General features: G+C 39.7%; 1 protein-coding gene and 1 long non-coding RNA gene across 3 annotated transcripts in view; one reads left to right on the plus strand and one right to left on the minus strand.

Moving 5' to 3' along the window:
• The window catches only part of LOC309653016, a 633,104-nt gene that overhangs the window by 237,987 nt on the left and 367,121 nt on the right, over window positions 1-27,996 (minus strand). The window lies entirely within an intron of this gene.
• PDK3 (pyruvate dehydrogenase kinase 3) overlaps window positions 1-27,996 on the plus strand; it is a 76,767-nt gene that overhangs the window by 28,344 nt on the left and 20,427 nt on the right. The window contains exons 4-7 of one of the 2 annotated variants that reach the window (XM_082447213.1): window positions 1,861-2,045; window positions 3,671-3,760; window positions 17,650-17,727; window positions 27,058-27,134. In XM_082447213.1, coding sequence (XP_082303339.1) covers window positions 1,861-2,045; window positions 3,671-3,760; window positions 17,650-17,727; window positions 27,058-27,134 — 430 coding nt within the window. The remainder of the gene's footprint in view (window positions 1-1,860; window positions 2,046-3,670; window positions 3,761-17,649; window positions 17,728-27,057; window positions 27,135-27,996) is intronic. The other variant, XM_082447214.1, reaches the window with a different exon arrangement.

A 27,996-nucleotide genomic window follows, 5' to 3' on the forward strand; every position in this document is an offset into this window, starting at 1 on the left:
AGGCACTTTTCTACTGTAATGAATTGTTTCAGTTTAGTAATATTTAATTTATGAATACGATGGGAAGAGCATTATGTAAAGGATAAATGGTCCATTAGAAAATTTCTTGTGAATAATTATGACCTTCTAATTTCTGAGTTGATTTATTCATCTTTGCTGTCTTTGCACATATGTATTTGTTACAGAAATATTTCATCATTGAGAAAATAAGACTATTTGGGTAAATAAGGTCACTCCAAATTTCCATTACTGGGGGACAACCACTGTTAACATTTTCCTTCCATTTACACTTTTAACTAGGCATATATATTTCTATATGTGTAGAATGTTGTGTGTGTGTGTGTGTGTGTGTGTGTTTTACAAAAATAACAGTGTCAGCATTATAGATCTACACCATTATTAGCAGTTTCATAGTGGTCCATCTGCAGATAACTCATGTGATTTGACCTCCTGTCATTGGGTTTTAGAATAGTTCGTGGTTTTCTTGCTACTATAAGCAGTGCTCTAAAGAACAGCCCTTAAATACAGCTGTTGGCCTTGTCCAGTTATTTTCCTAGAATCAATTCCTGGGAGTGGAATGACTTTCTTTGGCTTTTGATATAGGCTGCTCAATTGCCCCTAGAAATGCATCAGTTATGCTCCCACACTCTGGCTGACAGTGGTTATTCTTTGCCAGTCTGTAAGCGGAGAATAGTGTTGCATTGTTTTAATTTGCTTTTCTTTTATTATTTTGAAGGTGAAGTTGTTGGTGTTTGCGTTTCCTCTGGTACATTTTCTATTGATACCAGGCCCCTTGCCTAGTTTTCTGTTAGGGTGGTCATCTTTTCCTTCACTAAGAATAGTAACTCTTGTGAATATATTTTTCCCAGCTTTCACTTTTTTTGGACTTTATAATGTGTGTCCCTATAAAATTGCTGAAATCCTGCATAGTCCTATTATTTGTTTCATCATGGTTTCTGCCTTTGGTATAATGAACAGCCTCCCTTTACTCCAAGGTTATATACTTATTCAGCTGATTTTCTTTGTCCTTTTCTACAATTTCACCCTTTTACATTTAAGTTTTTTAACCCATTTTTGGGCTTAAAGCTTAAAATTGAGGTGTGACTTAAATTGTTAGCCAGCTGTCCCAACTAATTCGTTTTCCTACTGACTTGTCACTTTATCGATATGCTGAATTTTTACGCACACATACTCATTCACCCTTGATCCTGGTTCCAAGCTTTTTATTTGGTTCCATTGACTTGTCTTTCTGTTCTTAGTTACCATTCTCAATATATTTTTCCCTCTGCACCTTTACAGTAATATACTGGAATTCTTGAATAGGTTTGTCTTAATCACCTTTGTTCTATCTACATTTCATCACCGTATTTTACTGCTGTGAGAAATACGTTTCAAAATTTTATTCTTAAAAAGTTTGACATTATTTCTTCATGGAAGCTATTTAAGACTCCATAATAAATCGTTGGAGATTTTTGGGATTGTCTTCATGTTGTCAGAAGAAATATTAATATATTCTGCAATTATGTGTTCAGCAAACATTTATAGAATTTGTTTTATTAGTAATCACTTATCCAGAAAGTCAGTGGATTCCTAAAAAGGTATTTGAGCATTTTTTTCTTTACTAGAACCTTCTACTTTTTGTATCTCTGAAGGAAGACTTTCTGTAGAAAGTTTCAAGCAAAAACTGAGTAATACTTTAGTTTCTCATGAGTACTTCCTTGTAGCCTATGATGATAATGATGTCTCTGCCTTATAAAAATACCAACAGGTAAATAGTCCTGAGATAGACCTGGGAAGTTTATACATTAGCCCATGAGATTTTGACCATTTTGACCATTTTTTTGTTTCCTTCCCACACAGCTTTCTACAAGTTCTAATTAAAGTCAGAAATAGACACAATGATGTGGTTCCTACAATGGCCCAAGGAGTGATCGAGTACAAGGAGAAGTTTGGGTTTGATCCGTTCATTAGCAGTAACATCCAGTATTTTCTGGACCGGTTTTATACCAACCGCATCTCTTTCCGCATGCTTATTAACCAGCACAGTAAGTTGGGTTTTCTTGGTCCAGTTTTGAAAAGATAACCAGAGTGATTTCTCCAAAATGTTTTCCTGTTGCTTCATTTTTAATTTACTGATCTGCATTTTTGTCTAGAAATTTCATTTCTAGTTCAGTTTTTCCTAAGTGAGTCCTATCTATGAAAAAGCTTATCATTAGAACTCTCTGTTAAAAGAAATCCTTGAAAGGCTTTTGGGTGCTCATATTCAAGACAGGACCACTGCCTGCCTTTTAAGCCTCTGCTGTTACATTCCTGGTGGGGGTGAGGGACCGGCTTTAATGGCAGCCTGGTGTTCATCTCTGAATACTTTCAGTGTCTCTAGGGTCTGTTCTAGTCTTCATTCAGGATGTCACATGTTTTCCTTTTTGGTTTTAAAAACATTGATACTAAGAATATTGAACTGACAAGTTGGCAATATGAGCAATAGATCTTTTATTTCACAGTGATCACTGAAATCAGATTAAGTGGGATTGTCAAACCCTAATCTTGTATTGAGAGTTTTAGTCTCCTCTCTAGGCTGATAAGCAGATAAGAAAAAAAAAACAACTAAAATTCTCTCCACAAAAACTTTTAAACTGATTTTCAGCGTGTTTCTTTGTCCGATTTCATAATTCTTATGAAAAAGCATCCAGGTGTCTAGAGTCTAATTCACCCTCTTTGTTGAGTCAGAAAATGGACAGAGCATCTTCATTTTACTAATGTGTTTTATTTGGATAAACAAATGTTATGCAGCTATTAAATGTGGGTTTGTTCTAAATGTGTGTCTGTTTAAAATGTAAATGTTTGACAGTTTACAGGAAATTTATAGGGAAAAAAAAAAGAACCCAAATACTATTTAAACTACTTAGATAACTACAGTTTCTTTCTGACCTACATATGTGTGTCTACATATATACGTACATGTTTTTCGATCATTGATTAAGTTTGCACACCTCTTGGTTTTCTTCCACTTAATTAGTTGGCACTTTACGTATTGGCCTAATGCCCATATTTGTCCTTTTTCATAATTAAAATCTCTACCTATTTTATTTAAACATTCTCCTTTTGTGAAGTCTAAGTTATTCCCAATTTTTGTTTGATTTAAAAATAGCTACACATATAAACATTTGAATTCAGATTACTTTTTTCTTTGGGGGCTCCTTTTGGTTTTTTTCAGAAGTAAAATTTTGCAAACCTTGTATATTATGAAAGTAGTTAAATGTACTTTTAAAAACGCTTGCACAAATAGCGTTCGTGTGTAGTGCGGTGAAAAATAAGCTCCAGAATGGAGGCATTTGAAGTGCGCATGGTGAAGACCCTGTGCAAGCCTGGTGTAATGGTGCAGACTGCACCATTGTTGGGGAGAGTGGGTTGGATACCTGGCCCATGTCACTGCTTTAGGACCTGCTAACTGCACCTGGCAGATTTCACAGCACATCCTTCCTCCTCAGTTGTCTGATAGCTGATCACCCACCAATTGAGTGGATTCTGTTGCGCTAAGTCACTGTGGATGCTAAAACGGTTTTCACAATAAGAAAATCTTTTCAAAACTTACAAGCCGCATATTTCTCTGCCTGACCATCCTAGCCTGCTGTGTTTTTAATCCTCTCCCTTTTCTCTTGTGTTTGTTTAGCACTTCTGTTTGGTGGTGACACCAATCCTGCGCATCCCAAACACATAGGAAGTATTGATCCCACTTGCAACGTGGCTGATGTTGTGAAAGGTAAGGAGGCCAATGTAACGTTAGCGGTTGTGGTTCCAGTAGGATTGTGGTTGCGTTGAGGCAGCTTGGCTGTAGGGTTATAGCGCTGAACTGTTTGCTGGTTCATCAGGCCACTTTGGGCCCAAGCCATTTGATCCAAATATGCCATGTTCTTTCTAGGCGGCTCAGGAAGCGATGCATAATTAGTAATGTTCAAAATCGGAGTTTCTACTTCATTGACTAAGGCTTTTCTTATAGTTCTCGCTAAACAGTAAATATTTGTTAGCTTAAGAGTCTTAAGTTTCAATTGCCACCACTGTCTGAAAATTTCAGAGAATGCAAACCCCTGTTATAAAGTTCAGCTGAATTCACGTGTTTGTAAAATGTATACGTCTTTCTGACATGCACTCCAGGTTTTAGAATCTACATGGCATTTGGGCTTCACGGGTTCCCTGGCTGTGGAGCTGGCCTCTGTTCCAGCAGCCTCAGGGTAGCACAGAACCCTAGAGCCATATGTTCCTAGTGCCTGGGCGCTTGGAATTTGAACAGCAGTCTCCTCATTTTTCATTTAAGATAACTGCTAGCTCCAGAAAGCCTTCCTGGTTGTAAGTGATCCACCAGGTTCCTGGACCTCTTCAGTTTTCTTCGGTGTTAGGGTTATTCTCTGCAGCCTCAGATCCCCAGACTGTCCCCTTTCCTAAATTGTGTCTCCTCCTGTGGCCCTCCTCTCCTCATCTAAACACACACCTTACTAGTCTCAGGACCATAGCTCTCCCCGATCTTCATTGGGATCTCTGTTGCTCTTACTTTTTCTGGATTGTGTAGCTAAATGAGTAGGAGGCAGACGAGGGCCTTGTCTCCTTGGCAGAGCTCTCAAGCCTGCCTCAAGCAGAGTGACCTTTGCTCTTGGAGCTTGGAGGGCCAAGGAACCGGGACCCCATGTGGACAGCCTCCCCAGTGGGGGAACCGACCAGATCTTCAGCCGCTAAAGCTAAGGAAAACCTGTGCTGTTTGGTTACCCTGGGCATCCCACCGGTGGCCTGAGCTCAGGCTGGGCTTGTCAGCCTGCCCTGGCCTCTGTTTAGTTAGAAAATATTTACTCACATTACTTCAGTTATAAGTGAATAGGCTCAGCTTCAGCACCCTAAGAATCCTGTATGTAGGTTTCTCTCTCACAAGGTAACCCTCTGTAGGCCCCCAGCAGGGGAAGGAAGCAGGATTGGTCTTATCACCACTTGTATGTTCATCTGGGCCTAGCCCAGTGGCTTTTATGATTCAGAAAACCTGGTTCAGATAGTTGACTGCCCTTAGGAAAAAAGGCACACATTCATAAAGCAAAAGTGCATTATAATATATTGCATGTGTGCCTTTTCTCTTGAACTGCAAGCAATTTGAAGTCAGGGTGTTTGTCTTATACTTGTTTTGTGACTCACATAGAACTTAGTATATGCCTGTGTAGATGGTCAATAAATATTCCTTGGCTTGAGAAATGTTCAACTTTTCGGTAATTTACTCTAACAAAAAGCTTTATTGTGGTACAATTCACATGCCATACAATTCACCCATTTAAAGTGTACAATTCAGGGGTTTCTAGTTTATTTACGGAGTTGTGCAACCATCACCATAATCCAATTTTAGAACTTTTTCATCACCCCCCAGAAAACCCCATAGCCATTAGCAGTCACTCCCCACTACCCCTCTCCCCAGCCCTAGGCAACCACTAATCTATTGGGTTGGCCAAAAAGTGCCTTCCGTTTTTAAGTAAAAATGAAAGACGCATTTTTCATTTTCACCAAGACCTTTATTGAACCACGTCTTCACCCTTTTGTTCCACTACCTTCTGCCATTTTTCAGGCAACTTCATAATTCCATCTTCCCAAAACTTTTTATCTTTTTGAGCAAAGAACTGTTCCAGGTACGTTTTACAGTCTTCCAGGGAATTGAAATTTTTTCCATTAAGAGAATTTTGTAAAGACCGAAATAAATGGAAATCTGAAGGTGCAGTGTCTGGTGAATATGGCAGATGAATCGGATATTCCCAGCCAAGCTGTAATAGTTTTTGCTTGGTCATCAAAGAAACATGCGGTCTTGCGTTATCCTAATGGAAGATTATGCGTTTTCTGTTGACTAACTCTGGACGCTTTTCAAGTCGAGTGCTGCTTTCAGTTGGTCTAATTGGGAGCGGTACTTGTTGGAATTAATTGTTTGGTTTTCCAGGAGGAGTTCATAATAGAGGACTCCCTTCCAATCCCACCATATAGACAACATCACCTTCTTTGCAAGAAGACTGGCCTTTGGTGTGGTGGACAGTGGTTCATTTCGCTTGCCCCACGATCTCTTCTATTCCACACTGTAGCACAGTATCCACTTTCATCACCAGTCACAATTTGTTTTAAAAACGGAACATTTTCATTACATTTAAGTAGAGAATCGCATGCCAAAATACTGTCGAGAAGGTTTTTTTCACTTATGTGGAACCCAAACATCAAAGCGATTCATATAACCAAGCTGGTGCAAATGATTTTCAGTGCTCATGTTGGATATTTTGAGTATGTCAGCAATCTTCCACATAGTATAACGTTGATTATTCTCAATTAATGTCTCGATTTGATCGCTATCAACTTCAACTGGTCTACCCGACCGTGGAGCATCTTCCAGCCAGAAATCTCCAGCACGAAACTTCTCAAACCATTTTTGACATGTTCGATCAGTCACAGCACCTTCTTCATATACTACACAAATCTTTTTTTGTGTTTCAGTTGCATTTTTGCCTTTCTGGAAATAATAGAACATAATAGGCCAAAAATGTTGCTTTTTTTCTTCCATCTTCAATATTAAAATGGCTACACAAAAATTCACCAATTTTGATGTCTTTTTTTAAATGCACACTGATGTGACAGCTGTCACATACAATCTAACAAAATTGTTTCAAATGAAGTTAAAGACAATTAAGTGCTACTACTAGAGCCATCTTACGGAAAAAACTAAACAAACCTTTTGGCCAACCCAGTACTTGCTGTCTCTATAGATACTCCTATTTTGGACCTTTCATATAAATGAAATCATACAGTATGTGGTCTTTTGTGATTGGTTTCTTTCACTTAGCACAATGTTTTCAAGTGTCATCCATGTTGTAGCATAAATCGTTACTTTGTTTCTTTTTATGACCAAATAATATTCCATTGTATGGATAGACTGCATTTAGTTTTATCTATTCATCAGCTGATAGACATTTAGGTTAGCTAGGTGACCTTGGACATGTTACATAACCTCTTTGGGCCTCAGTTTCTTCATCAATAAAATGGTGCTCTTGGCAATTCAGCTATATCCTAGGGTTAAGTGAGTTAATATATGTAGAGCTCCTGAAGCAGCACTAGCACCCAGGAAGGGCTGTAGGTAGACAAGTTCATGAGCATCCTTGGGCATCATGTGAGTCATTTGCCTTCTCATTTATACCATTGATTATATAATAAGTTGGTGCCTTTGCTTTTGTTTCTGGCATAAATTATAAAATATTTTAAAACATTTAGGACATTTATAAGACAATTGAATATTTGATGAAATATTGTTAATTTTTTTAGGTATGATATTGGTATTGTGGTTATTTTAAGGTGTCCTAGCTTCGAGAGAGGTATTTTGAAATATCACACATGGTATGAAATGCCTTGTGGGATTTGCTTCGAAATTACGAAGAGGTAGGGCAGTGAAAAAGATCAGGCTGTGTTGAGAAGTGTTGAGGCTGGTGACGAGTGCACGAGGATTCTCTGCACTGTGCTCTGCACTTCCGTCAACGTTTGCAATTCTTCATAATAAAGTTGTAAAAACATACTCCCTTTAAAAAAAATGGTTCTGAAGACCCTAGGGGCAGGACAGAAATAAAGTCGCAGACGTAGAGAGAGAATGGACTTGAGGACACGAGGAGGGGGAAGGGTAAGCTGGGACAAAGTGAGAGGGTGGCATGGACATATATACACTCCCAAATGTAAAATTGATAGCTAGTGGGAAGCAGCTGCATAGCACAGGGAGGTCAGTTCAGTGCTTTGTGACCACCTAGAGGGGTGGGATAGGGAGGGTGGGAGGGAGATGCAAGAGGGAGGAGATATGGGGATATATGTATATGTATAGCTGATTCACTTTCTTATAAAGCAGAAACTAACACACCATTGTAAAACAATTATACTCTAGTAAAGATGTTAAAAAAACATACTTCTTTTTAGCATCTCATTGTTTCTTCACAAAAAGTCTCTCACTAATTTTTTAGAGAGATTTTAACCATGAGTCAGTGTAAGTAGAGAAGTAACGGAGAGTTCTCGGCAGTTGTTAGGGCAGAGGGATGAAGCAGCGCTCAAGTGAATCAGAGGATGAGGCTGGACGCTGGAGGAGAGCAGAAGCCGTTGTTTTGAGCACTTACTGCCTGTGTGGCTCTTACTGGACTTATTACATCCTGCCTGGTCTTCGCATCGTTCTGTACTTCTGTTGGTCTCTCTCATGGGGGTGTAAATTCCTCAAGGGCTGGAATTACTCTCATCCACGCTTGCATCACTCCTCTCAGGGACAGAAGTTTCATACCAAAGAGTAGTGGAAGATTGTGTGCAAAACAGTTGGATCAGTATTTGAAAGAAAGAAACTAGAAGTTTGTGCCTCCTGCTTTCTTTGGCCTTTTTAGTCGAGGTTTTGACCCTGGGCCAGGTCGCCTCCCACCCTCTCCCTCTTCCCGCGCTCACTCACAGCTTTATCTTCACTCTTTCTCCTGCCCCTTTTGACTTTATACCCAATGAGTCCACCAGTTACCATGAACACATTTTACTCCATCCTCTCATGTAACCATTCCTACCACTCGTCTGGCACAACTTAAAGCCTGGGCTCCTGGCAAAGCTGTATCCCATGATGATCACCCCCCAATGCCCCTCTGCCACGGGGAATGTCACCTCCGCCAGCACACTTCTACCCTCACACTCATGGGGCGAGGGGCAAGGACTGCGCTGCTCCCTGTTCCCCACCACTTCTTTCAAACCGTGTTTTTCATTTCTTAATAGCCTCTTCCCTTAAGACAACAGTGGAGGCTGGTTTCAGATTCTGCAACTGCATGAACCCGCGAAGCAGCTTCCACATCATCAGCTCTTCTGCCACCTTCATTCCCTTCATAAATCATAAATCCTACCCACAGCACCCTGAGGACGCTTGGCTTGTATATACTTTCTAGAATGCCCTGATGCTTCTTCCACTTGGTGAGGCATATGCTTACTAAGGGTCACTTGTCCTCACACTGTTGGTGTAAGTTATACCACATGAATATGTATAAATATACATAATTTATTTATACGTTGTGCAAACTGAAGAAATGTGAGTACAAAAAAGAGACTTATTTCCATAAAAATCAAGTCGAATGCTTTGGAAAGACTTGATGAAGAAGAGATTCTTAAAAGTGTAATGAAATGACTGTGAACAAGATAACTTTTAGGTGACAGAGAAGCACTGAGTAAAAATCCCAGAAGGAATCTGCACTCGGATTGCTTGACAAGTATCTTTAAGTTTATTGCACTTTAAAGAAATAGGAATTGGAATTCATAGATGTGTGTGATATTGTTTATCTAAGAAGTATGATCTAGAACCCCAAGCTAACGCGCCTTTAAAGGAGAGGCATTGGCATTATATGAAAAGATTGGTAGAGGAATAAATTGTGTATTCAAAGGTGTATTTTAAGTTAATGTTTACAATTGTAGTCATTTTATGGTTTCCCACTATCCAACTTTTTTGTCAATCATCCAACTTCTGTTTCCGTTTTGGTCAATCAAGAGGACTAATACCATATTACCAAATAATAAAAAGTGCTCATTGAAGAAAACTGAGAAAATGTAGGAAAAAAGGGAAGAGACTAAAAATCACCTGTCTTCATAACCCAGCAAGAACATTGTTTTATATTGAATTCATACCAACTTTACAGATAGCAACTGTGAATAATGTATCTCTTCATATGAAATCCATAGTACTTGTGTATTTCCCCATCTCCAGCGCTAATGCCCATCACACACCACCTTCCTGGATGAATTCAGTGTCTGATCTGCTACACTCATAACCTCTATATTCAAATAGTTTTCCCAGCCAGGTGTATATAATCTTTATTCCTCAATGAGATATTAGTCTTAAATCAGTTACCTTTCCTACCATGGCAAAATTGGCTAGGCACCCTAGCAGGAAGCCTGAAGGTCTCTTTCCTCCCCGTGGACAAAGCAAATTTTAATAGCTTTCTGTTTCATGCCCTGTGGACCCCACTTTTAATTCTCTAAGTGTCTGCATACCCAAGCAGAAGCTCTTTCTGGCTCAAAATAAGACTGAGAAAAAATAAACAAGGCAGACAGCACGAACTATCAGAAGGCCTGGAAGTTCTTCCATGTCTTCTAGCAAAAAGGCACTGGAGTCTCCACCCCCAAATGCCCCAGGGACAATAGTCAGAGAGTCCCAAAGGGCCCACGCCTCCCCAGCTCTTCTTCCCAATACCCCCGAATGCTGTCAAGGAGAGGAAGAGATGCGTGTCAGCTTCCTTCAACTCTCAGTGACGTCTTACCATTCCCTTCCTCTTTTGAAAGTAGTTGGTATTTTTTCACTGGTTTTTCACCTTCTCCTCATACCTTCTGAGATTTTTCAGCTAATCTTTACAATGTTGTGTTAGTTTCTGCTGTACAACGAAGTGAATCAGCTATATGTATACATATATCCCCTCCCTCTTGGAACTCCCTCCCCCCAGCCTCCCATCCCACCCATCTAGGTCACCACAGAGCACGAAGCTGAGCTCCCTGTGCTATACAGCAGGTTCCCTCTAGCTATCGGTTTTACACATGCTAATGTATATATGTCGACACGTCCCCAGCCATGTCCACACGTCTATTCTCTTCATTTGCATCTCTGTTGCTGCCCTGCATATAGGTTCATCTGTACCATTTTTCTAGATTCCACATATGCGTTAATACATTGTACAATATTTATTTTTCTCTTTCTGACTTACTTAACTCTGTATGACAGACTCTAGGTCCATCCACATCTCTACAAATGACCCAATTTCATTCCTTTTTATGGCTGAGTAATATTCCGTTGTATATAGGTACCACATCTTCTTTATCCATTCATCTGTCGATGGACATTTAGGTTGCTTCCCTGTCCTGGCTATTGTAAATAGTGCTGCAGTGAACATTGGGTACATGTATCTTTTTGAATTATGGTTTTCTCAGGGTATATGCCCAGTAGTGGGATTGCTGGGTCATATGGTAGGTCTATTTTTAATTTTTTAAGGAACCTCCATACTGTTCTCCCTCTGTCTCTAATATTTTTTTCCCTTTTGTTTTAGGAAACTTGATTTACAGGGTGTAGGGGTTCTGAGTTTTAATGACAGCTCTGCTATTGATTTTCTCAGCTGTGAAGGTCCTGCATGGTTTAAGCATAGTCAGATGTCCAGTCCAAATGACCGGTGTGTGTGTGTGTGTGTGTGTGTGTGTGTGTGTGTGTGTGTGTGTGTGTGTGTGTGCACACGCGCATGTGCGTGTGCCCGTGCATGCCTATGCACGCATACGTGCGTGTTTTATAGCCTTAGGAAGCCTTAATGAACTAACAGTGATTCCATACTTAGATCTCTTGAGACAGACTCTAGGAAACTTTTATGTAGAAGGGTAGGGACACGATTTTTATTTTTGACTAGACAGTTGTATAAATGTGTAGAAGTGGGGTGCATCTTGCATCATCGTAATTGAACGTGCAGAACACTGAAGCATGCCTCCTTGCTGCTTATTTAGCACATTAATATCTACCTTTGCACATCTGCAAATTATAGCCTCATGGCAGTGAATGCTAGAATTAGTGTTGTAGAGCAGCTCCTATTATCCTCTGGGAGGTGCCTTCCATTGTGACCCTTTTCCCTCCTTTCTGTGTAAGAAACCAGGAAACAAAATGGAAAATCCTGTGATAAGATCGTTTTAAAGGTACAAACTTAAATACTTGGCACAGAAGTCAGCTCTCACAGCGACGTTAGCTTGCCTGTGTTGTTCCTAAATGCTCTTATTGCTCGGCTTAGCGTAATAGCATACAAACGGTATCTGGAGAGCGTGTCATTATTCTGGTTCAGAAAGAACGTCTTGTGCTCTCACTTCGGGCTCTTCAGGTTGCAAGTAACAGAGACCCACTCCCGCTAACTCAAGAGACAGATGTATTAAAAGAACCTAGTCGGTCCCATGGTAATCCTAGGGCAGGAACCACTTTGTAGTCAGAGCTATAGAAATTGGAACTGGGAAACAGAAAGCAAGGGTTTTTTTCTGTGTATCTTAGTAAGTGGGTTTGTCAAGTCACAGCCCCTCAGCCCCACTCTCTTGTCTGTAGACTGGCAGCCTTTTTAGGGCAGCTTGTTTAGGGCAATGACAGGCACTCCAGGCCTTCTAGATCATCATAACTCTAAGTGTTTCCTTTTGCCTTCTGCCCTGCCTGAGTGTCTCCATCCTGAATTCGCACAAGATGAATTTCACCAGCTCAGCCCGTCTTTTTGCCCACAACCGCAGGTTTTAGGATTCTAGTCAGCCTGTGGATTGGTCGCCCTTACATTAGATGTTCTGCCCCCCCACTTCTCCAGTTGGCTGTGCTTTGGGCAGTGGGAGAGGATCTAGCACTTAAAAAAAAACCCTGATGCTTCCCACTCGGGATGGGTTTTGGGTAAGTGATGATAGACTAATACCTTATTAGAATTGCTTTGTGACTTAAAAACGTTTTTTTCTTTTTTTTTGGTTGCGTTGGGTCTTCATTGTGGCGAGCCGGGGGCTACTCTTCGTTGTGGTGCGTGGGCTTCTCATTGCAGTGGCTTCACTTGTTGCAGAGCAGGGGCTCTAGGCATGCGGGCTTCAGTAGTTGCAGCATGCGGGCTCAGTAGTTGTGGCTCGCGGGCTCTAGAGTGCAGGCTCAGTAGTTGTGGCGTACGGCCTTAGGGCTTGAACCCGTGTCCCCTGCATTGACAGGTGGATTCTTAACCACTGCGCCACCAGGGAAGCCCTTAAAAGTGCTTCTTAAATGCAGCATACATTATAAAGCAACCATACTCCAATAAAAATTAATTTTAAAAAATAAATAAAATGAAGGAGTTAAAAAAAAAAAGCAGCATACCTGTGACTCTGTAATGCTTTGTGGTCATTTACGTTTACCTTGTTCAGGCATTGTTTCTTAAACTCGAGCTTTATGGTTTTTGGTATCCTGTTCATGTTTGTTTTTCATGTTTGTTTTCTCACTCAAATTCATCCTTGTCCAGTCTCTTATAAGATATCTGTAAACAAACAATGGCATGTATTTGTGATAGAGGCTAATATTGAGTTGGCCAAAAAGTTCGTTCGAGATCATATGGAAAAACCCGAATGAACTTTCTGGCCAGTCCAATATTTGATAGCAGGGTCCTCTGGTGAATTTTGAATAGGAAAATCTTCTAATAAAAACATCTAATAAAATAGCGTCCATACACTATTAAATTTTCCTTTGTGCTTCTTAAAACTGATTTGTGGCTACAGTGGATCTGTTGGGCCGGTTGCTATGTGAACCTTCACCTTACTCTTTATGGCTCAGTCTTTTTTAGTTTTAGTGTTATGTGTTTATAGTTTGGGTATTCTATCCTGGGGAAGTAGAAATGTGCTACACCTACAGTTTTTTTTTTTCTTTTTAAAAAATTATTTATTTATTTATTTATTTGGCCATGCCAGGTCTTAGTTGCAGCATGTGGGATCTTCATTGCGGCATGTGGAATCTTTAGTTGCGGCATGCGAACTCTTAGTTGTGGCATGTGGGATCTAGTTCCCTGACCAGGGATCGAACCCGGGCCCCCTGCCTTGGGAGCACGGAGTGTTAGCCACTGGACCACCAGGAAGTCCCTACCCCTACAGTTTTGTTAGTTACTTTATCATCAGTACCTTATTTCCCTTGAAAACAGGTTCTTAAAACAATGAAAATCACTTATGTTCAGTGGCAGTAATAATCATTTCCTGATATTTCCTTTTAAAGATTGGGTGGTAAATAGTGACTCAAATATATTGCAGATAAAAGTAATTTGATAAATTATCGTATTTTAAGATTTTGGTTTCTATTTAAACAATAGAAAAGTTTTATTAGAAAGCTTATTATTAGTAGAACTTGCATTTTACTCTAGATATAAAGGAAGTGAATTTTTAAGCCAGTAGCTGAAGTTTGGTTGTTATGTTGGTGATTTTTTAAAAACTTTTCCATTCTTATGGTACTTTACTTAAACAGAAGTATCCTATTTGAGTATATATGTGCTGTCATACTCCTCAGTACCCCATGATCATTCATGGCCTGGGAGTGACAGTGATAGAATTCGCATGACCCAGCCTTGACTTTCTAGGCCAGTGGTCTCCAAATCTACCTTCTCTTCAGAATTTTTTAAAACTATGGATTCCCAGGCCTCAACACAGAGCTACTGCATTAGCATCTCCAGGGGTTCATTCAACCTATACTTCTTTTTTTAACTTGCTAATGAATTCTACACACACATACAGGTTTGGGAACCACTCTAGCCCACTAGTTCCCAGTCTGACCAAAAAGAACATCTCGAATCAGTATAATTGATTGAACCTGGAGAATTTTTGCATGGGCAGGATTGTTCCATTTAACAGATGCCCACTGGGTGTGTATTGTGCCCAAGGCATTATGATGTGCCACGGGAATTTATAGAGATGCATATGAATATAGCTTTTACCAGTACTTCCCCCAAAGGACTTTTGGCTGGCTGGTATATGTGAGTCTCATTGTCATGTCTTGAGTTTTTCAAGGATCATAATGCAGTTGTTAATTACAGCATTGATACACTGTAATTTGTGGTAATGCTTGAAAAATTCTTATTCATGTGGTTTCAGGAACCATACTGAGTCTTTGAGTTTCAAGTTGGCTGCATCTATCTGGACTCTACTATCTTCCACATGTTACATTTGTGTCATACTTTTTCTTAATAATGCTGTTGTAATCTCATGCTATTGAGCAAGCTAATGCCATGAGGAACTAGCACATTTAGTGGAGTTGGGCTCGTCTCCTGTTTTATGGTGAATGGAAGAGCAGTTTAAACATCTTTAAAGGTGTTCTATCCTTGGAGGAGTTGTTTTGTGGAGATGTACTGGCATTGTATATGGATAACGAAGCATCATTTTTAGATTTCAGTATTTATTGGTTTAAGTGTTGGGAGTTCTTGGTCAGCTTTGTGCTGTTGTGTCGCTAGGTGGAGATGTAGCATTGTTTGGTGGTGTAGCCACAGCACAAAGAGTGAATCTTGATTTCTTTTTCCAAAAGAACTGTACAGATGTTTGATGAGTTTTATTATACCCTATGAAAAAAACTTGCAAACTTAATGTAATTCTAAATTGTAATTTTCTTTGTTAGGATTTAAATACAGTCCACTTTGATGTCTATTTTCACACCGATCAACTCTTTTTAAATTTTTTTCTCCTCTTGCTAATGTTTCCTTTGGCTATCCTTCATTATTTCATCTTGTCAGAGAGATTCTGATGTCTCTATCTGTGGTTCTTTATAGTGGTTTAATTCTCTTTTTTTAATATGAATTTATTTATTTATTTATCTTTGGCTGTATTGGGTCTTTGTTGCTCCGTGTGGGCTTTCTCTAATTGCAGCAAGCGGGGGCTACTGTTTGTTGCGGTGCACGGGCTTCTCATTGTGGTGGCTTCTCTTGTTGTGGAGCACGGGCTTTAGGTGCGCGGGCTTCAGTAGCTGTGCCACGTGGGCTCAGTAGTTGTGGCTCGCAGGCTCTAGAGCACAGGCTCCGTAGTTGTGGCACACGGGCTTAGTTGCTCCGCGGCATGTGGAATCTTCCCGGACCAGGGTTTGAACCCACGTCCCCTGCATTGGCAGGCGGATTCTTAACCACTGCACCACCAGGGAAGTCCCTATAGTGGTTTAATTCTAAAAGTTTAATAAAATGAGAATTTTTTCTCTGAGGTCAAATATTATGTAAAATTTAAATTTAGTAGCAATAGGAGGGAAATGAACCAAACCTTATAGTCTGAACATACCTTAATCTTATCTTTTGTATTATTTTAGATTGACATTGTCAATTTTTAATGTATTTAAATTCTGTCAGGCTTACTTTTCCCCCTTTCTTCCTTCTTTCCCTCTCTCCTCTTACCGCTTGAATCTTAAGTATCTACTCTATGCACAGTACTGACGTGGGGAATATAAAAGAAGTACGAGCCTGTCTCCAAAGAGCTGATATACACTTGAGGACATTGCAAATGCAATCATGAAGCATTTTAAAGTAATTTGAATATCTGATCTTTAGAAATTGTAAAGGTGGAACTTAAAAAATCTCCTCACTTTGGAAGACAGTCTGGCTGTTCTTCAAACGTTTGAACATACAGCTGCTGTATGATCAAGCAGTTTTTCTCTCCTAGGTCTATACCCAAGAGAAATGAAAACACATCTTCACTAAAACAACTTGGACATGAATGTTCATAGCAACATGAATGAACATGTGAACGTTCATTTGTAATATCCCAAAAGTGGAAACAATCCAAATGTCTGTTGATGGATAAATGAATAGACAAAATGTGACATATTTGCATAATACAATATTAATTCAGTAATAAAAAGGAATGAAGTACTGATGCATGCTACAACATGGATGACCCTTGAAAACATTATGCTAAGTGAAAGAAACCAGTCACAAAAGGCCACATATTGTATGGTTCCATTTATATGAAATGTCCAGGATAGCAAACCTATAGAGACAGAGTAGATCTGTGGTTGCCTAGGGCTGGATGCAGGGGTAGTGACTGTTCATGGTTATGGAGTTTCTTTTGGGGGTGATGAAAAATGTAAAATTAATTGTGGTGATGGATGCACAACTCTGCGAATACACTAAAAATCACTGAATTGTATGTGCGCTTTAAATGGATGATTTGTATGGTGTGAGAATTGTATCTCAATAAAGCTGTTTTTTAAAAAAAGTAGATTATCAAAAGGTTTAAAATTTATCAAACCAAGGAATATTTATTGACTAGCTAACAGGCATGAAATAAGTTCTATGTGAGTTATAAAACAAGTGTAAGACAGAAACCCTGACCTCAAATTGCTTACAGTTCAAGAGAAAAGCACACATGCAGTGTAAAATAATGCACTGTAGCTTTCTGAATTTGTTCCCCATCTTTTGGATGTACCTTCCTGAATTCTCTCTTCCATTCATCTCTGTAATGGCTCTGATCCTCTTACCCTTTGTCCTTTTTTTTTTTCCTTTCAAAAGCAAACTGTTGCTCCTCAGACTCTGATAAAATAACAGCCCCAACCTGTTACCTTTAACTAACTTAAAGGACATTTAAAAATTTTTTTTATTTTATTGAAGTATATTTGATTTAGAGGACATTTCAAAGCAAGAGTAGTGTCTCCAATAACTTAAATTGTGTGGCTCATGGAAACCCGTTCACTTAGCAAATACTTGTTGATGTTTAATTTACAAATAATTGGCAAATCTTAAGATGGTTGCCATTATTATTTTTGAAATTACAGCAAATATCTTTTTGGTCCAGTTTAGTCAGGTTGCATGCTGTTCAGAAGTATTGTCTTGAGTTAAGAGGCATTTTTCATGAAAAATGCCTCTTAGGAATATTTAAAAGTTAAAGCCATGTTTACTATAAAGCTGGCTATGTCGTCATTAGTGCAGTATTTTGATATTGTTGTGGTCATTAAAACTAAAAGAGAAATCTCGGTTCAGTTATTGTAATTCTACTGTAGCCAAAAAAGGCTGTTTTTTAAGGCAGTAGTTGATTAATTCTAAATCTGTCAGGTTACAGATTGTCCTTGTTTCTTTATTGTATTGAGTCTGTCTGTCTGAGTCCATGCTGTTAGTGCAGCAGCCAAACTTTTTTCTCTCTTTGCAGATGCATATGAAACTGCCAAGATGCTTTGTGAACAGTATTATCTGGTAGCTCCAGAGCTGGAAGTTGAAGAATTCAATGGTAAAAGAAAAATAATTTCAACCTTAAATGCAAAGAAGCTGACTAAAAAACTGATTATACCTGAGCTATATTTCAGTGAGATCGTAAAATTGTGCTGCTTTTTCATCTTTCTGTGTTTTTAAAACCTTTTTTATATCTCTGGTCAGTGAGTTTTTGTACAGGAATGTGTTATCTATTAGAACTCCAAGCTCTTGGAACAGAAGTAATCAAGGTAGAAGATGCACAGAGATGTAAATAAGCAGTTCTCAAAATAACCAGTGCAAACAGTCAATAAACATGTGGAAAAGTGTTTACTAATCAAAGAAGTACAAAGAAAAACATAGAGGAATGCCATTTTTGTCTTTCAAAGTGGCAGTGATTAAAACATTTTAATGCTTTGAATTGCTGCCCAGAAAAATACTCTGTCCCTCAAATTTACACATTTCTGATATACGTTTAAATTGGTGTAGCCTTTCTTTAAAAAAAAAAAGGCTAACAATGTTCTTTCTCTTTGGCCCAGTAAGTTAAAGTAATAATGGTTATATTCTCTGGTCCAGTAAATAAACTTCAGAAAATTTATTAAGAGAAAATAGAGGGACTTCCCTGGTGGTCCAGTGGTTAAGACTCTGCGCTTCCATTGCAGGGGGCACGGGTTCGATCCCTGGTCGGGGAACTAAGATCCCGCATGCCCCTCGGAGTGCCAAAAAATAAAAACAAATAAATAAAAAATATGCAAAAGTCATTAAAAAATTTTTTTAAATCTGTCAAGAACCAATACTTAAAAAAAAAAGAATAAAGACGCAGACGTAGAGAATGGACTTGAGGACACGGGGAGGGGGAAGGGTAAGCTGGGACAAAGTGAGAGAGTGGCATGGACATATATGCACTACCAAATGTAAAATAGATAGCTAGTGGGAAGCAGCCACGTAGCACAGGGAGATCAGCTCTGTGCTTTGTGACCACCTAGAGGGGTGGGATAGGGAGGGTGGGAGGGAGGGATAGAGAGGGTGGGAGGGATAGGGAGGGTGGGTGGGAGGGAGACGCAAGAGGGAGGAGATATGGGGATATATGTATACGTATATCTGATGCACTTTGTTGTAAAGCAGAAACTAACACAGCATTGTAAAGCAATTATACTCCAATGAAGATGTTTAAAAAAAAAAAGAAAATAGAGATGTGCACAGATATATGTATAAGAATGATGATCAGAGTAGTTTTCTTATAGAGAAAAATTAGAAAACAACCCAAATTTTCCACAATAGGGAATTATTTAAATAAATTCTGGTATACCCATAAGATAGAATACTATGCAACCATTCAAAACAATGCTTTAAAGAATATTTAATGTTTGAGAAAAGTTGAGTTTTTAACCACAGGCTATAAAAGTTTGTAATAGTGCAAGTTCATTGGATAATACGTTAAAGGATTTATACCACCAAAATACAAACAACAGCTCTCTGGATAGTGGGGTTTTAGCTAATGTTTATATTAGTTGTGTGAAACTATATTTACATGTTACTTTTACTTTTTATTTGTAAGTTATGAAAGAGACATACTTATCTCTAAAAATACAAACATAAATATAGAGTAAAAAGTGAAAGTCCCCACTACTCTGCTCCCATACAGAGTTTTGTTTTTTACATAAATGAGGCTAAAACCATACATGTTCTTTAACTTGTGTATTTCACTTCACCTTAAAGATCTTTGCATGTATTAGTGTCATTTAGAGATTTTCCATAGTGTAGATTATCATAATTTATTTAATCGTTTCCCATTGGGTGGACATTTAGGATTTCTGATTTTCCCAAATTCCATATAATGAGGCATGAAGGGGTGTGTGTGTGTGTGTGTGTGTGTGTGTGTATATGTGTGTGTGTGTGTGTGTGTGTGTGTGTGTATTTGGAGCGTGGGAAAACCTATGAACGTGTGGAAGTATTTCTGTAGGCTAGATTCTTAGAAGTGTGGAACGACTGAGTCTTAGGGTATGGGGTCTTAGGGTATGGCATTAAAGATAAACCACATTCCCTCTCAAAAATATTCCAAAAATCGATTTCTCTTATAATGAGTTCAAAATGTGAAGACTTCAGGCTGCCGTCATAGGACAACTGCCCCTACATTCTACTAGGAGGTGTGGAATCAATGCCACTTTCTAAGTCTGTTGGGTTCTCTGAGAAGAGTTGCACCCCTATTTTGAAGAAATATACCTCTAGCACCAAGTGGATTTTGCTTGAGTATTCCTGAGTAGAAGCATCTTAATATTCTGTTTCTTCCTACTGGCTAGGCGGAGCCTGACCTCACTGTCCCGATTTCTATCTGTCAAACATGGAACTTAAACTCACCGGTAGTAATTAATTGCTCATTTGCATGAATGGTAGCCTCACTCACTCTGAAGGCCAGAGCAGCCAGCCTGGTCTTGCTGATTCCCGGGTGCCAGCCAGGTCAGCACGTTCCTTCCCAGCGAGGCTGTCACAACGGGCAGTGCACCCCACCAGGGGAGAAGCTTTCCAACCATTTTTGGCACTGTCTCATGCATGATTTTTGAAGCCCCTTTTCCCATCACTAAGAGAAATGGTGGTTATAGGTAGCCTCTAGTTTCCTGTTGCTTTGGGGGATGTATTTACGATTTCTATTTGTTATTTCTTGAATGCCAAAGCTCTTTGTGAGTGCAGTTAAGCACTGCACTTGAGCTCTAACAAGCTCCGTGTTAGAGACGGAGGTCAGAGGTTGGTCCTGAACGCCTTAAGCAGACACGGGCTTTGTCACAGAGAGAGAGTGTGTGTGACTCTGTTTTCCAGCGAGGAGTCAGATCCAGATCGTGTGGGCTCATTTTCAGAGCCTGTGTGAACTAGCATAGCATCCCCTTTCAGGATGCTTCCATTCCCCAGTGGGTTCGTTTAACAGTAGTCACTGATCACGCTTGCGCCCTGTGCTCTGCACTTCAGAGGAATGAGGCTGCCATGAATCCCAAAGAACAGTTTGTTGCTAGCTGAGAATTTAAGTTCTGTGAGTTTGCCCTATGATCTCTTTCTCTGAATTTTTGATTTTTTTCTTTCCCAATGCAGACCCCTGAGAAAGTAGTAAATAGGATTATGCAGAACATACTGTGTGAACACCATCAGTATTTACAGTCATCACTAGCATTCTGAATATTGGAAGCTAGCTGTAGTAAACTTCTTTTTTATTCTTTTGGTAACACATTTCACAGGAAGATTAAAAACAACAGAATTTTATTTACCTTACATCAGGTTTCAAATATTTCCGATTAGCTACCCACGGCAACCCATGTGGGTTGCTCCAAAGATGGGTAGCCATTCTACCGTGCTTGTTCTCAACATTCTCATTCTCTTGAGAAATCAGTTGCCAAAGCATTAAGCAAATAAACATTTTTACCTTACATCTTCGGCATCCGTATGGTAAGGCAACATGGCTTAGAGGAAAGAGGTGAACTTTGTAGCCAGCCAGGTGGTGGAAATCTGGATTTTGACACTTAGGAGACAAGTCACTTTGCCGCTGCTGACACCCAGCTTCTTCATCTGTAAGCTCTCCTTGTGAGGTGATAAAAGGATAATGTTTCTAAGGCCTCAAGCAGAACACCAGGCACGTGCTGGAAATTTAATAAAGGGTGGCTACTGGAAGTCAGGGTTGACTTGGGAGAGATAAGACGTATGGTTGCCACACTTGCATTTTTTCACCATTTCTAGATCAGTCTTTCCTGTCAAGAGGTTGATTTATAGCTTTAGGTTTGGTTGGAAAAGTAAAGATTTCAGTTCACACTATGTAAATTTTGTTATAAGAGGGTTCGTAGAAAAGGTATGCATCTATCCTGGGGTCTTTGACCTCTAGTTTTCTCATATTGGATACTTTTGTGGATATTTTTAGTCAGGTGGTTCTACACAAGAATAAAAAAGCCATTACTAGTAGCTCTGCTAACACTGTCGGAATTAATTTTTTAGTAGTGGTAATAGCCAACATTTATTGACGGCTTACTATGTGGCAGGTTCTATGTAAACTAGTTTATCACTATTATCTCATTTAACCCTTATGTTAACCCAGTGAAATATGTACAGTGCTCATTTTAGAAATGGAACACTGGAGGCCCAAATGTGTTAAATTCCTATTAATATACAGCCCTCCCTTGGTGTCTGCAGGTGATTGGTTCCAGGAACCCCCGGGAATTCCTAAATCCATGGACGCTGAAGTCCCTTATATAAAATGGCATAGTATAGTCAGCCCTCCATATCTAAGGCTTCTGCATCCATGGGTTCAACCAACTGTGGATCAAGCTTCTCTTATATTTCTCTTAAATGAATTTTTTCTGCTTAGCCACCATTTTTTTTTCATGCTTATAGGAGAACTGTCTGAAGATAAAACTCTTTATATCTTATGTAGAGTTCTTTTGGCATTTATTAAATGTCATTTCAACTAATGGCATTTGGAGCAATGACTGTGCAAATAGAGACTTTATTATTTCTTGAGTCTTGAGCATGAAAAACCTGGGCCATTTTTCCATTGACTTTTTAAAATGTACCCTTAGATGGAAAATTCATATTCCATTTATGTCTTATTTTAGAAAGCCAGCTAACATCTATTAAGGGTCTACTATGTAAAAGCCCCTCGACCCAGGATTAGGGAAGAGTCATGGACAAAAACATTTGACATGGTTTTAAAAGGAAAGAAAGGGACTTCCCTGGTGGTGCAGTGGTTAGGAATCCGCCTGCCAATGCAGGGGACACGGGTTCAAGCCCTGGTCTGGGAGTATCCCATATGCTGCGGAGCAAATAAGCCCGTGCACCACAACTACTGCGCCTGCGCTCTAGAGCCCGTGCGCCACAACTACTGAGCTCGCGTGCCACAACTGCTGAAGCCCACGTGCCTACAGCCCGTGCTCCACAACAAGAGAAGCCACCACAAATGAGAAGCCCGTGCACTGCAACAACACTCACCACAACTAGAGCAAAGCCTGTGCGCAGCAACGAAGACCCAACGCAGCCAAATAAATAAATTTAGTTTTAAAATAAATAAATAAATAATTTTAAAAAAATAAAAAGAAGGAAAGACATCTAAACTATTATGTTCTCAAAGAAAAGTACAAGTAATTGAGCAAGCCGTCAGATGGCTCCTAGAGAATGCTGATTGAACTGAAAAAAAAAAAAACAAAACAAAGCTATCAAAGGTATTTTAAGTTCCCTGAGATCTGGAGTGAAAAGGTTGACTTCATAAGGTTATTTATATAACTAATCATGCCTTTCGGTACAACATAGACTAAGCATTCAGTGTGCTCCTAGGGCTCCATTAAAAAGACAGTAAAGGAATACAAAGAAAAACAGCAAAGAAACCAGGGGGACTCGTCAGTGGGCCATTGATCCCACCTCCTGCCAAAGGTTACCGAGATAGAAGTACACTGGCTGATTAATGGGACAGAGCAGAAGAAGCCACGAAAGAGGAGGCTGCAGCAGAAATGGCATCAGATGATCCTGGAGGGACTCCAAGGGCAGAGCTGGCAGGTGTCAGGGACTGGATAGGGAAGGTAAAAGATGGGGGTTGATTGAAAGCTGGTCTCAGGTGGAGTAAGGATGGGTGATGGGGAGCAGCTTGACTCTGGCTGTGCTCTGCCTGCCAACATCCACGAGCATTTTCCCCTGGGCAAAAATCAAAATCAAAGTAGTTTCTTCAAGAACCTGGGAAAAACTAGGGCTGTTCATGTGAGTGTCATCATCCCAAAAGTAAAGCCCTCTTCACTCAGGCATTTGGGGGACCCTCTGGTCAGAGGCCAGCTTGCTGTCTGCTCATCCTAAAGCCAGTGGAAAAGTCTTGACCAGGTACACAGAGCTCCAAGTCAGCCTTCCCACTTAGGAGAGAGCCGCAGGGGGAAGTCAACACCAGCTCCCTCAAACAAATAATCCAGTTCCTCATTCTTCAACAAGAATTTTAGAACCAAGATGTATCAGACCTCGGGCGAAAAACCAGCAGCATGAATGAAAACCTGACTGGCATTAAACTTCTCAGCTGTGCTGTCATGGTCAGAAGACCCCTCTCCCCCTGCCTTTTTTTTTTTTTTTTTTTTGGCTGTGTTGGGTCTTCGTTGTGGTGCACGGGCTTCTCACTGCAGTGGCTTCTCCTGTTGCGGAGCACGGGCTCCAGGCACGTGGGCTTCAGTAGTTGTGGCGCGCAGGCTCAGTAGTTGTGGCTCGCGGGCTCTAGAGCACAGGCTCAGTAGTTGTGGCACATGGGCTTAGTTGCTCTGCAGCATGTGGGATCCTCCCAGACCAGGGCTCGAACCCGTGTCCCCTGCACTGGCAGCCGGATTCTTAACCACTGCGCCACCAGGGAAGTCCCTCCCCCTGCCTTTCTAAATACTGAAAGAAAATGATTTCAAATCCAAATTCTGTACCTGGTGAAACCTCCAATCAAGTGAATCAGAGGTATAAGGACTGAGAAATGTATTTCCCATGCATAGCTTTCTGAGGTAGTTTACGTGACTGACCTAATGGTGTGTATAATGTAGGTATAAGAAATAGCAAAAAATATTCTAGAACTTCAATCAAAAACAATTTGAGGATGATGGCTGTGCAGCATGTTTGGAAAGCAGTCGATTCTAATTTGAAAAATCTTAAAGAATGGAATGGATCCCATGCAATAGAAAAGAGGCTGGAAGATCTCAGTGATGTGGCGAGGAAAGCATATGTCTCTTGTCCAGTTACCCAAGAAGAGGAGTATCAGAAAGACATGGTCCAAATATTCGGCAACCTAAAAAGGTAACATGATTTTGAGCAGTTGGAGGTGGATAAAGTGAATCCATTTCACCTTAAGGCTGGTAATATTCTCCTTCAAGTGACACATGACTCATGACACATTGGACTCATAGGGAAAGAAATGTCATCCTGGTCCATTCCTGTGGCCGATCTGCAGTGAGCAATATTTACCTGGTTATGTTACCAACACAATCAGTGTTCACCTTTTTTATTTTTTCTACAGGGAACCCACTTTATTTTTTTAATTTTTATAGAAATATGGTTGGTATATAATGTGTTAGTTTCAAGTGTACAGCAAATTGATTGTTATACATGTGTATATATATGAAGCAATATGTAATATTAGATAAAATAGAATTTCACATGCTGAGAATCCATAGGAACTGATAATAAAAGTCAAAAACTTTTTTTAGTTTTAATATTTTTTATTGAATATAGTTGATTTATAATGTGTTAATTTCTGCTGCACAGAAAGTGATTCAGTTATACATATATAGACATTCTTTTTTTAATATTCTTTTCCATTATGGTTTATCACAAGATATTGAATATAGTTCTCTGTGCTATACAGTAGGACCTTGTTGTTTATCCATCCTATATATAATAGTTTACATCTGCTAGTCTCAAACTCCCATTCCTTCCCTTCCCTACCCCTCCTCCCCCTTGGCAACCACAAGTCTGTTCTCTATATCTGTGAGTCTGTTTTTGTTTCGTAGATATGTTGATTCGTATCGTATTTTAGATTCCACATATAAGTGATATCATATGGTATTTGTTTTTGTTCTGTCCGACTTCACTTAGTTTGATAATCTCTAGGTCCATCCATGTAGCTGCAAATGGCATTATTTCATTCTTTTTTATGGCTGAGTAATATTCCTGTGTGTGTGTGTGTGTGTGTGTGTGTGTGTGTGTGTGTGTGTGTATGTATACACACACCACATCTTCTTTATCCATTCCTCTGTCGATGGACATTAGGTTGCTTCCATGTCTTGGTTATTGTAAATAGTGCTGCAGTGAACAGTGGGGTGCATGTATCTCTCGAATTATGGTTTTCTCAGGATATATGCCCAGGAGTGGGATTGCAGTATCATATGGTAGCTCTATTTTTAGTTTTTTAAGGAACCTCCATATTGTTATCCATAGTGGCTGTACCAGTTTACATTCCCACCAACAGTGCATGAGGGTTCCCTTTTCTCCACACCCACTCTAGCATCTATTGTTGTAGATTTTTTGATGATGGCCATTCTGACCGGTGTGAGGTGATACCTCATTGTAGTTTTGATTGCCAGCATCACTCTTGCACTTTGGGGCCACTATTAAATAAAATAAGTGTTACTTGAACATAAGCACTACAATACTGTGACAGTGATCTGATAAGCAAGGTGGCTACTAAGTGTCTAATGGGCGGGATCTATTGGACAAAGGGATGATTGACGTCCTGAGCAGGACGGATCAGGAAGGCATGAGATTTCATCACACTACTCAGAACTTATGAATTGTTTGTTTCTAGAAGTTTCCATTTAATATTTTCGAACCTCGTTTGACCATGGGTAACAGAAACTGCAGAAAGCGAGACCATGGACAAGGGGATATTGCTGTATATATTACTTAATTGTTTAAAAGATAACTGATCATCAAAAGGTTCAAGATTTAGAATCAAAAACTCTTGGTTCAGGTGTCCAGTTCCAGGCCTCCTCCATTATGGCAGGCAAGTCACATAACCTCGGCAAAGCCTGTGTCCCCAGCCACCCACCCTATGAGCCACACAGTATTGTCATGAGAGTTCATTTGGGTAATGTATGTGCAAGCTCTTTGTAAACTGCTAAGAAGCAAACAAATGATTGCTCTCCTTTATATTACTGTTAATTACTTACTTTATTAGAGGAAGTAGTTAGATTGAAATCATAACATGGGTGTTCTACTTGAGAAAGCTTACATAGTTTTGGTCTCTTAATGATCTCAGGTCACGAGGAGGAGGAAAGCCTAAATTTTCTATTATCTACTCTATATCTTACTCTGGGATTCGGGGTTTCTCGGATTTTCCTCAGAAGATCCCTGACACAAGGAGAAAGGACTGTAGGTCTCTGGGAGTTGGTCTGCTAGCTGCGAGTAGTATGCCTTGTTTGTCATAATTTAACAGAACTTAACATTACTGTTTAGTCCAAGTCTCCAAGAGAATGTACCCCTCTACCTCTGTGGCTTCACATTCCCCTGGCTGACCACTGGGGTCAGTGGTGGTGGTGGAGGGGGTGGAGGGTGTCCCCCATTTTGAGAAACACCAAGTGATATTTGGATGACCTTATGTAATGCTCTGAACATTAGGACATAGGTGATGATATTCCAGTTTTGCTCAGCTAAGTTCCAAAGAGAAATTTGCCCAAGGTCACATAGCTGGTAAGTGAAGGAACTGGATTTCACCCCAAGTTTGTTGGACTTCAAAACACATGCTTTTGCTCAGCCCCGCCTTTAGAGTTGGAAGCCTACGCTGGCCTTTTGTAGAGTTCTTTTTTATGTACTTGGAAGAAAGGATGCAAACAACATTCTTGACTTTCTTCTAGTTTTGATCCTTACTCATTGACGGTTTTGTCTCTGTTTTCAGCCAAAGCTCCAGACAAACCTATTCAGGTAGTTTATGTGCCCTCACATCTGTTTCACATGCTATTTGAGTTGTTCAAGGTAAGTGGAATTTAAAAACATGGAAAGAAGTCTTCATTTTAAATTACTTTGATTCAGGGCATAATGGATTCATCAGATTAGCATAAGAAAAAGGTTTTGCATAACCATTTTTAAAATTCTATTTCTGATACCCTGTGGGTTTTATAATTTGTACACTGTGAGATGAAAATTTGCTGTGTACAGTAGAGTCTTCATGAATATTAGTACATATTGATTTTGAAGCTGAATTGTACTTTAGTGGCTTTATGTAAAATCCATACTGTTTTTTCTTCAGATATGAGCTTAGAGATGCTTTTTAGTTTCCAAATCTGGCAAAGGCTTTATTGGTGGTAGCCAGATCAAAATAAAAACATGTTTATGCATCTTTATGTTTCTGAACATTAACCATGTCGGTGCATTAGCAGTTGTTCCAGTCCTGAAAGATGCGTTAACACTTTCACACATTTGAGTCAATTTAGAAAATTCAGAAGATCTGACAGAGGCAGGGGGCAAAGATGTGGAAGGGCTGGACCAAAAGAAAAAAGACTCTCTATACCTTAAGCTGTTGCTTTTATTAACCAGTAGCTAATGGCATGTAAGTAGCAGTATTACAGGCACAAGGCATTTGAGCTAAAATTCCATTTCTTCCAATGTGTAAAACCCTAAACCGAACACCTGAAAAATCAGTTACGCTGATTTGCTTCCCAAAATTATGTTACTGATGTGACACTTAAGGTTGAGATGGGCATTCAGTTGTGAACCTGCTCTTCAACAGCTGTGGCTTTTTCAGAATTTCTTTTCACCTGACATTTCTTCTACTTTTTTTTTTTCCAGCCAAATGATTAATTTTTGTGGGAAGCACGAATCCTCTCAGGTTTTCCGC

The sequence above is a fragment of the Balaenoptera physalus genome (assembly GCF_965194825.1).
Source record: "Balaenoptera physalus genome assembly, chromosome: X".
NCBI classification, from domain to species: Eukaryota; Metazoa; Chordata; class Mammalia; order Artiodactyla; family Balaenopteridae; genus Balaenoptera; species Balaenoptera physalus.